We start from the raw sequence: 10,996 nt of genomic DNA on the forward strand, positions 1-10,996 counted from the left end.
TTGCGTTCGCTTCACCTGAATTAATCGGATTGCATCAAACATAATTTTTGTTAGACAAAATTAAATATTTGAAAGCTCAATTTTTTAATTGAATTTGAAGGTCAAACGGCATTTACAATAGATATTAAGGAAATAAGATACAATTAAACAAGGTTAAATCAAATTCGCGTTCAAAGAAACTATTAAATATTTAAAAGCTCAAAATAGTGCATCAGCATGCGTGAAAAAAGTATAAATACTTCAACTATTTCAAATTATAAGGCATTTTAGCTAGAAGATTTTGTTTCAAAATAGAAGGCATTCTACAATACCAATATAAGATTGAATGCAACTTTATATTATCAAGATAAGCTTATACAGTAGGTTATATTGTATTATCAATACAATATTTAATGTCAATTTTTATTACCCATGCAAATCTAACTAAAATTAACTAAATTCTTAATCTACGTGTAAAAACCTTAAACGACTTATATTTTGAAACGGATGGAGTATTATTTAAAAGCGGAGGTAATTATTGGATAATATTATATAATACAGACCCCTTTACAATATAATATTATCCCTTTACATATAATATTATCCAATAGTAATATCTAACAACTTAATCCAGGTGAATAAAACACACCAGATTCATAGTGGATTGGCTAAATAACCATATTGGTATTAGAAAAAATGAAGAATTATTGATATATTGTACTTTTCACATTCGTCGAGATATAATTTTCATCGGTAAGTGTATACCATGACGAATCAAACAAGATACAACATAACTATATTTTTTCTTATGTATAAATAACAATTAATGATTAAAGTGTATTGAATGAATAGTGCACACGATCAACATGTTACATATAAACAAAACGGAGGGAGTATTTATAATGTTTAAAATTATATGTTGAGATTAATGAATAGTGCCCAAAGTTCTTTTTATAATGTTTATTTATAATTAGTAATATTAATGGTCAGAGGTGTGTGTTGTCAAACGTGAAAGACAAATTGTGTAGATTATTAAGAAGAAACTTTATTTAGTATAAAAAATCAAAAGCAATATATTGGTATGAACATAAATTATATTACTTAGTTTGAAAACAATTAGCAATTGTTTATGATAAAAAATGATCATTAGTACCACACTTAATTATATGATAAAAGTTCATGATAATCTAGCAAATTAAATATAGTCTCCCTAGTTTTGTTTTCTTCTCTCTCAATTCTTTAATATTATAATTTTAATCAACTGATATAATAACTGATCAATTAATACATTTTTTTTAAACTTTCAACTTGCTATCTACAACCGTTATAAAAATGACTTTTCTAAATGCTTAAACTTTCATTACCAAATTCATCCTCAAACTCAATCATTCATACATTCACCTTCTTCCCTCACTTTCTTAACACAAGCTAAGAAAAACACCAAAAACCATGGAAAATCACCTAAACTCACTCTCAAACTCGAACTCAAACTCGAACTCAAACTCGAACTCGAAAAAACCACGTGCAATAATAATAGCACATCCCCTACAAGGTCATTTAATCCCCACAATACAACTAGCAATAAAGCTAGCATCCAAAGGAATATCCATAACTTTCATAAACACTGAAAACATTCACCATCAGATCACCACCTCTAACCCCACCGCCATCGATACTGATGGCGGTGGGGATATCTTTATCGAGGCCCGAAATTCATCGGGCCTCGATATCGATTACATGACGGTCTCAGACGGTCTACCCTTAGAGTTTGATAGATCATTGTACCATGATCAATGGGTAGGAGCTACTATTCACTGTTTTCCAGCTCATGTAGAGGTTGCTGTGGCTAAGATTGTAAGATCTAAACCGTTGACTTGTTGTTTAATTGTTGATAGTTATTCAGTTTGGGCATCTAAAGTGGCTAAGAAGTTTGGGTTGTTTCATGTTTCGTTTTGGACTGAGGCTGCTATGGTGCTTGATTTTTACTTTCATCTTCATTTGCTCAAGGAAAATGGTCATGTTGGTCCTGGTAATCTTTGTTTTCTCTCTATCTTTATCTCTATACATGCTTATTATAATATTTGTAGAGCTGATCTAATTGGCCCGGCTTAACGGATAAAACTTGGTTGATTCAGTAGGTAATTTACCCGTTATTAATAGAATCTTTCTTTTATGGGGTTGAGAGAGCCACAAAGCCGATTTATGTAGGCGGGATCTGATCCCAGTCTCCAGGTTTTCGGTGTCATTTTCTAAGATTTTAACCAACTAAATCAGTTGACATCTACATGACTACACCACTAATAGTAGTAGAATTTAATGTAAAGTAAAATCGAACTCGATATTAATTATATTTTTTGCAAAAACTATTAAAAGAGAATATAAAGTAGACCTAGTCATTGAATGGATTAAACTAGTCAACGAAAGAAATTAACTTATTCACTATTAGATTAATTCTTTTTTTAATATTAGGTTTACTATTGCCTAATTTTAATTTAAAAATAGACTAAACTCTTTTTTTAATAAGTTCTATTAGAAATAGGTAATCTACCGAATGAATTGATGTAGTTACGTCCTGGTTTGAGTAAGTGTAGTGGTGGACTTAAGATTTTTGGAACGAGAAATAAATGCTCTAAATTGACCAAATTAGGAGTCAAACTTGGATAATTTCAATCACATAATTGAACCTTACTATGTTATAACTAGTGCTTTGGCGGCCTTTTAACTATTTTTATATAGATTTCCAAAGTTATTAAGGTAACTTATACATACTTTATTTGGCTATAAAATATTGTGTCTTATTATTACATTTTTAGGAATTAAGAATTGTACATCATTTTCAAAAGAATAAATTGACAAATACTTGAAAAAAGACGGATTCTTAGGCTATGTTCAGTTCACCTTATTTTTGCTTATTTCAGATCTAATCAGATCAGATCAGATCAGATCAGAAAAAATAAGTTCAGATCAGATCAGTCAGTTTTAAAAACTTATTTTTACTATTAAATATCTTTCATTACATATTAGTAAAAATTATAATAATTGAATATTAATAAAGTACTCATTGAGACGAATCAAACAAGATCCCACATGACTATATTTTTCTTATATATTGAGAGAAATCTAAAAGATAAGATCTTGTAATCAGACCAGTTCAGAAAAAATAAGTTCAGATCAGATCAGAAAAAATAAGTTCAGATCAGATCAGATAAGTTCAGATCAGAAAATTTCAGGTGAACTAAACATAGCCTTAGTGGAGATTTTTTTTGGGATGGAATTTTTAGTGGACGATATATATTACAAACAGATTGTTAATTAATAGGACCATTCAGTTTGGACATAGATCCACATTATTAACTTCACTAAGTCTAATTAACTTGGCCTACAAACATATACCATAAATCCATAAACCTTCAATTTACATGACATGCCTTTTAAATTTTGATATAGTTTAGAACAATCAAACTTGAGGATTGATAATTACCATAAACATAAAACATTTCAAACAGGTATTCCGCTTTCGAATTTTTGGTTTAAACTTAAGAGTGAGTTAACTAATGTAAGTATTTTCGGGGCAAAATGATAAAAGAGGAACTATATGATGCCTATCTAGTATTCACATTGTGTCTTTTCCTTTTCAACTGGTTGCCGATTCAAATTATATTAGATTTCAACATCATCGCCTAATAATGTGATGCGTTGCAAATTAGAATTTGAAGATTATCTATAATAACGATAGCATATCAATTTTTCCTAATTCACATGTGGGCTATACTCTTAACAGGATCAAATGCACGTAACGATACCATAGACTACATACCGGGAATATCTTCAGTTAAACGCTCAGATTTAACATCATATCTTCAAGAAGAGGACTTGACAACAATGTCACATCAATGCATCTTGCCATCAATGGAGGATACTAAACGAGCCGATTTTATACTTGGAAATAATGTCCATGAGCTTGAGGCCCAAACCATTGAAGCCATTCAAAAAACAACACCATTTTATGCTATTGGGCCATTATTTCCACCTGGTTTCACTAAAAGCCCAGTGGCTAGTAGCTTATGGGCCGAGTCTAACTGCATTGATTGGTTAGACTCAAAATCTCCTAGCTCAGTTTTGTACATTTCTTTTGGTAGCTATGCACATATTAGCAAGGAGGAGCTTGAGGAGATAGCTAATGGAATCAAGCTTAGTAGGGTTAACTTCTTGTGGGTTATCCGACCCGATATGGTGAGTTCTGATGATCTAGATCCACTTCCTATTGGGTTTAGGAACGAGGTTTGTGATCGAGGGATGATTGTGACATGGACTTGTCAGACATCAGTGCTATCTCATCGTGCAATAGGAGGATTCTTAACACATTGTGGTTGGAATTCGACACTAGAAAGTATATGGTGTGAAATTCCACTTTTGTGTTTTCCGTTGTTGACTGATCAATTTACCAACCGCAAACTAATTGTGGATGATTGGAAAATCGGATGCAACCTTTGTGATGAGAAACCCGTGAAAAGAGAAGAGGTATCACAAAAAATAAAGGATTTAATAAGTGGATCTATGGGATATGAACTTAAAGATAAGATCAAGGGGGTCAAGCGAATACTAGAAAATGCAATGACAACAAACGGATCTTCAGACAAAAATGTTGATAGTTTCATCAACGAACTAATTGGTGCAGACATCAATAAGAAATCTACATAAATGTTACTTCCTTCACTATTTTCAACTAATTCCAATGTTATTGATGTTAAGTGTAGTAATTTTCAAGAGTAGTGTGTGTATTAGTATGGTAGTTTTTTTTTTTTTTTTTTTTGACAGGGTATTAGTATGGTGGTTCCTTCTATTAGTATGTTGTGCTTTTATGAATTATTGTTTCAGTCTATGTTAAATAAATGCACTTTTTTATGGTAGTACTTCTTTTTCATATGCAACTACTTTTGGTTTCGAACAATCATGATGTTTTTAGGATAATACAAGCATCTCGCATAAATATACACAAACCCTAATTTATGGTGGTCCATAATAATAAGTTAATATTTTTAATATATTTTCCAAAAGGTAAATTATCATTGTATAGGAGTCAGCCAAAGAGACCGACCACCATGACTAACCATGTCGGCTTACCAATGATCGAAATTTATCAATATTGGTGCCATGCTACTCATGAGCAAGAACCTCATAAGTCACTGGAGGGGACTAACATCGTCATAGATGGTGGCACCAAATATTATCTATGATCAGGGTCCATTGAAACATAAAGGTAAAAACATGTCATGTCGTCGTGGCTCTGACAGCCGCCAAGTATTTGAGCTCACTGATAATTGACACGTGTATGAGCAAGATGACTTAAAGCAGGTTCCAACCTACTGTTCATTGCTTGTAAATAGGGCTCTCAACATTGTTCATCAATTAACAATTATTCACAAATCTCTTGTCATGCTTGCACCATACCTTGTTGTCCTATCCGACTTAGGAATTGGAGGGGGTTTACTCGGACAACACCCGAAGTTAGTCAACCTTTGTTAGTTGTTACCTTGTTCAGGTTCGACATCTTTAATTTAGTACGACTCTCATAGAATTGTCCATGAGCACCCCTAGCCGCCAAGACTTGCACGCTATTCTCCAATCGAACATCACCCCTTACCATCCTTGTTTTCGACGCCAGAATACTCCTAATGAGAAAATACAAGATAATGTAGCCACTTCCATATTTACAAGAATTTGATTAAAAATTCATGTAGCTACACAAGCATCAGTGAATGGTATCACATTTATATTGTTATAAAGAAAATCTTGTAATGTTTTATTAATCATATTAATGAGGACATTATATAATGTTGCATGGACTGATACCAAAAACCCACAGAAACTAGAACAACTTTAATTAATTTTGAGATTTGATATAAAATGTACCTTAATAATAATAAAAAAAAAAGAGATAATTAGGACATATATAAATATAACTCACCTCACAAAAATTCCACAAAACTAATGTTATAATAAAAGGTAATCTCATTACAATCAGTATATCAATACGTACTTTTTATATGTCACTCCATATATATTAATTAGTAACTCATGCAATACCATAACTAATTAATAATTATGCATATAATAATATGTGTACTTCTCATGATATTATGAAAAAGAAAGTGAGACGTTGAAGACCCTATAATTAAGACAAGCAAGTACTTGTCTCATGATAATAACATACTACTCCCTCCGTCCCAAAATATAGTTCCCATTTCCCTTTTTTCACGGTAATTTATGCAAGTTGGGGTAGTAAAGATTTTTTGTTTATTTAAATAAATGTTGTATGGGAAAAGATGATTTTAGGAGAGAGAATGGAGATAATTGGTGAAGGGGCATTAATTGTAACATTTTGGTTGAATAAACAAAGGAAAAAACAAAATTCAAGAAGCAAATAAATGATGGGACACGATTTTTCTAGGCAAATTACGGAAAAATGTGGAATAAATATGAAAATGGGAACTATATTTTGGGACACCCAAAATGGAAATGGGAACTATATTTTGGGACGAAGGGAGTATTATTATATAGGTACTTTATTTGGGGTGGGGAGAGACCAAAAGTGAGGTCAACTAACACGAACAGTCGTTATATTCCTCTCCCACTAATCAAAAACAAATTAGAAACTTGAAAATGACTTGCATTACCCACTAATCAAAACTGTCAATTAGCATGAAGATGACATCGCAGTTCATTGTGGTCCATGGATGACCAATCTAATTTGTTTTCTTTCTCTTGTACTCTCTGTCTTGTAAAATTCTACCCACTTTCTATTTTTATTTATTCTGTAAAAGCAAGATAAAAAAAGTTTTCACAACCATATCAACAAAAATATGGGGCATCATCAATCACAAATTCATCAATATCTAGATGAATCATATCATTTGGAAGATATGGTTGTGAGGAAAAAAACTATATCTACCTAAAATGAATTTTTTCTTATCCGGGGCATAGCCCGGACCTAATAAATAGATACATCTAATTAGGGGTGAAACCCAAAAAAAATATTCTCCCTTCATCCCAAAATATAGTCCCCATTTCTATTTTGGGAGTCAAATTTTAAAAACTTTGACCATATATTCTTACTAATGTATAAAAAAAACATATTCATAAGGGGTCTTGTTAGATTTATCTCAATGTATAAATTTGCAATATCAACTTTTTATATTTTTTACTAATAAAAAATAGAACATATCATAAGTCAAAAATACATCTTAAAGACTATACAAAATAAAATAAAAACTATATTTTGGGACGGAGAGAGTATTAACATTTACAACTAAAAGCTTATCATAACACTCACACGAGAAATGATAAACCTCTAACTGCTAGATGTTTATAAACATCTAGCAGGGGTAAAATTGTCAATATACATGAAAAAAAAGTTATCAGTCAAACAAAAAAGTAATCTCGGAAATTGGGCACTGTCAGAAAATTTCGATGCTAATATATGATGTTCATGCTACTACAACTTGTGTTCGGTAACTATAACTAGTGTTTATGCAACTAAAAATAGTGTTTATGTATAAACAGATAGTGTTCGTATTTTTTTAATTGGATACTGTCAAAAGATTCCGATGCTAATATACAGTGTTCATGTTATTAGAACTAGTGTTCGTGTAACTATAACTAGTGTTTATGCAACTCACAATAGTGTTTGTGTATAAACAGATAGTGTTCGTTTTTTTTTTTACATATCTAAATAAGAGATAGAGAAGAGTAAAATAAAAATATGATGAAATTATATCAAGATGGATGTCTATTTGTAGAGAATAAAAATATATGAATATTGGTATATTTTTTATTTTTTTAAAAAATATATTTTTTGAGATATACAAGTTTAAAAAATTGAAAAAAGTAATTTGTTTGGATAAACAATATAGTGACATGTGTACCACTTATATGTTGCCACATGAATGTTAGATGTTTGTCAAACATCTAGCAGTTAGAGAGGTTTATCATTTCTCCACTCACACATCCTAGATGAGTTAGATAAGTATAAAAAAAAAGATCAGGTTTTAAAAAAAATCTTTCTTTAAAATGCGGTATACTTTTGTCCTATAAAGAAAGACTTTTCTAGTTGCCAAACTTGAATCATTATTGGACTTGTATATATACATATTTTATTAATTATTCTCCAATCATTCATCCTCTTCCTCTACAAAAATTAGTACCACTTTCACAACAAAACATTCTTACAACAAAAAAATAAATGGAGACTTCAAACTCTAGCTCTAACTCTAACTCTATCTCAAACTCAAACTCGAACTCAAACTCGAAAAAAGTACATGCCATACTAGTAGGTCTTCCTTTACAAGGCCATGTAATCCCTTTTGTACAACTAGCAATAAAGCTAGCATCAAAGGGATTCTCCATTACCTTCATCAACACCAAGCATATCCACCACCAAATCACCTCCTCCAACGCCTCCGCTTTCGACGGAGGCGAAGATATCTTTGTCGAGGCCCGCAGAGGTTCTACGGGCCTCGACATCGAATACATGACCATCACGGATGGACTACCCTTAGAATTTGACCGATCATTGAACCATGATCAATGGGTAGGTGCTAATATTTATTGTTTACAAGCTCACTTAGAAGTAGCTGTGTGTAAGATTGTAACATCTCGACCATCAATTCGTTGTTGTTTGGTTGCTGATAGTTACTTTGTTTGGGCGTCGAAGTTGGCTAGTAAATTTGGGTTGGTTCATGTGTCGTTTTGGACTGAGCCTGCTGTGGTGCTTGATATCTACTTTCATCGTCACTTGCTTAAGGAAAATGGTCATATTGGCCTTGGTAAGTCTTAAGACTATTTTTTTTCATTAATACTTGCTTGCTTAGGCATCTAAATACGATTGATACGAGCTCTTCTAGAGTCGCATTTAGTAAAGTAGGGTTGCGTTTAGTAACTCCTGGATAATGGATAATAGAAGACAACTCTGTTTTATAAGTTGTTGTAAATGGTAATGATGCAAATATTTGGTGGTTATGGTAGTATTATGTATTGTGGTACTTTTTTTTGTTTGTTCAGATGCAACATTTGACTTTTTTTAGTGAGTGTATTAAAATAAAATGAATGTTGTATTTAAAAGAAACAAGGGTGGTATTATAGTGTCTTAAGAGTAAGAGAGTAAAAATGTAATTGAGAATACGACTTAAAATGTTAAAATATATTATAAATCATATTTCGTTGATAGATGAAATAGAATGAGTAGATATTGTAATTATTTGATGAATTTTTTATCCTTCATACCAAAATAAATTGTTGGAATTACAATTGCAAATAAAAACTAAACATTTAGGTGAGTTATCAATTGAGCATGACTATCTGGCTATAATAGCTAATTTTTGATCTCATGATTTATAAGGTCATATTTGTAACAATACTATATATAAGACGTATAAAATTTCTATCTCATGTTTAACCAAATAAGATTTTTCTTTCGATTAGGCTCTAAGTCGCAATTTAAAAAACAATATATAGGAAAAGCATCCTCTAATCAATTGTTAATGAAGTTTTTTTTGGTTTTATTAGGATCAAGTGCACGCAAGGATATTATAAACTACATACCAGGAATAAGTTCACTTAAAAGAACAGATTTGACATCATATCTACAAGAAGAGGATTTAACAACTATGCATCCTCAATACAATTTTGCATCTTTGGATGACACTAGAAAAGCCCAATTCATACTAAGTAATACGGTCCAAGAGCTAGAGGCCCATACAATTTCAGCCGTTCAGGCCCATGTCCCATTTTATGCTATTGGGCCTCTATTTTCACCCGAGTTCACCAAAAGCCCAGTGACCACTAGCCTATGGGCCGAGTCAGATTGCACCCTTTGGTTAGACTCTAAACCTCCTGGTTCAGTTTTATATGTTTCTTTTGGTAGCTATGCACATATTGGTAAGGAGGAGCTTGAGGAGATAGCTAATGGAATCAAGCTTAGTGGGGTTAATTTTCTTTGGGTTATTCGACCCGATATGGTGAGTTCCGATCACGTGGACCCACTTCCAACAGGGTTCCGGGATGAGGTTCGTGATCGAGGGATGATTGTGACTTGGACTTGTCAAAAAGAAGTATTGTCTCATCATGCAATTGGAGGGTTTTTAACGCATTGTGGTTGGAACTCGGCACTAGAAAGTATATGGTGTGAAATTCCACTTTTGTGTTTTCCGTTGTTAACTGATCAATTCACCAACCGAAAACTAATTGTGGATGATTGGAAAATTGGGTGCAATCTATGTGAGGAAAGGCCAGTGACCAAGGAAGAGGTATTGATAAAAACAAAGGATTTGATAAGTGGATCTCTAGGGCATGAGCTACGTGATAGAATCAAAGGGATAAAGAAGGTGTTACAAAATGCTATGATGACTGAAGGATCCTCGAACAACAATGTTGATAGCTTTATTAAGGATTTGAATGTAGCTTTCGATAAAAAAAATTAGTCAAGATTAAAGTTATGCATTCTAAAAGATTATATATACATTCTTATGTTATTTTCTTACATATTGTCAAAATCAATGATTTCTGCTTTTCATGTGTAACATAGCTCAAAACCTCAAATAATCAATCTTGGTCCAAAATTGACCGTAAAATCTCGTGTTTATGTAGATGTAACTAATTTAATTGGTTAAAGTCTTGAAAGATGACTCTTAATAAGACTTGGGATCAAATTCCTTCTACATCAATTTGCCTCATAACTCTCTCTACACCAAAAAAAAATGAAGTCGCATGTTCATTATAATTAATTCCGATCTATAATCTTTAAATTTTCATCCTTTATCAAGTCAATTTCGATTGAAAAATTAGAAGCTTTTCGCATCATCGTCCATAAACATACTTACTATATATATTCCCTAATCACCCATCTTAGATATAATAATACTTATGCATTAGAGGGGATTTCTCATTTCTCCAACTCACCCATGACTATATTTGCCAAGTTGTCAACAAGCGTTGAGTTGGATATAATATTTTTTTAGTA

General features: G+C 32.0%; 2 protein-coding genes across 2 annotated transcripts; both read left to right on the forward strand.

Moving 5' to 3' along the window:
• Window positions 1-1,315: 1,315 nt before the first annotated feature.
• LOC109133543 (UDP-glycosyltransferase 86A2) lies at window positions 1,316-4,889 on the forward strand. Its single transcript, XM_019251076.3, has 2 exons — window positions 1,316-2,008; window positions 3,761-4,889. The coding sequence occupies exons 1-2, from the start codon at window positions 1,429-1,431 to the stop codon at window positions 4,678-4,680; spliced, it is 1,500 nt and encodes a 499-aa protein (XP_019106621.2). The 5' UTR covers window positions 1,316-1,428; the 3' UTR covers window positions 4,681-4,889.
• Window positions 4,890-8,134: 3,245 nt separating this feature from the next.
• LOC104900524 (UDP-glycosyltransferase 86A1) lies at window positions 8,135-10,516 on the forward strand. Its single transcript, XM_010687950.4, has 2 exons — window positions 8,135-8,804; window positions 9,544-10,516. Exons 1-2 carry the CDS (start codon window positions 8,222-8,224, stop codon window positions 10,455-10,457), a joined length of 1,497 nt encoding a protein of 498 aa, XP_010686252.2. The 5' UTR covers window positions 8,135-8,221; the 3' UTR covers window positions 10,458-10,516.
• Window positions 10,517-10,996: the final 480 nt, after the last annotated feature.

The sequence above is a fragment of the Beta vulgaris genome, chromosome 8 (genome assembly GCF_026745355.1).
Source record: "Beta vulgaris subsp. vulgaris cultivar EL10 chromosome 8, EL10.2, whole genome shotgun sequence".
Classification (NCBI taxonomy): domain Eukaryota; kingdom Viridiplantae; phylum Streptophyta; class Magnoliopsida; order Caryophyllales; family Amaranthaceae; genus Beta; species Beta vulgaris.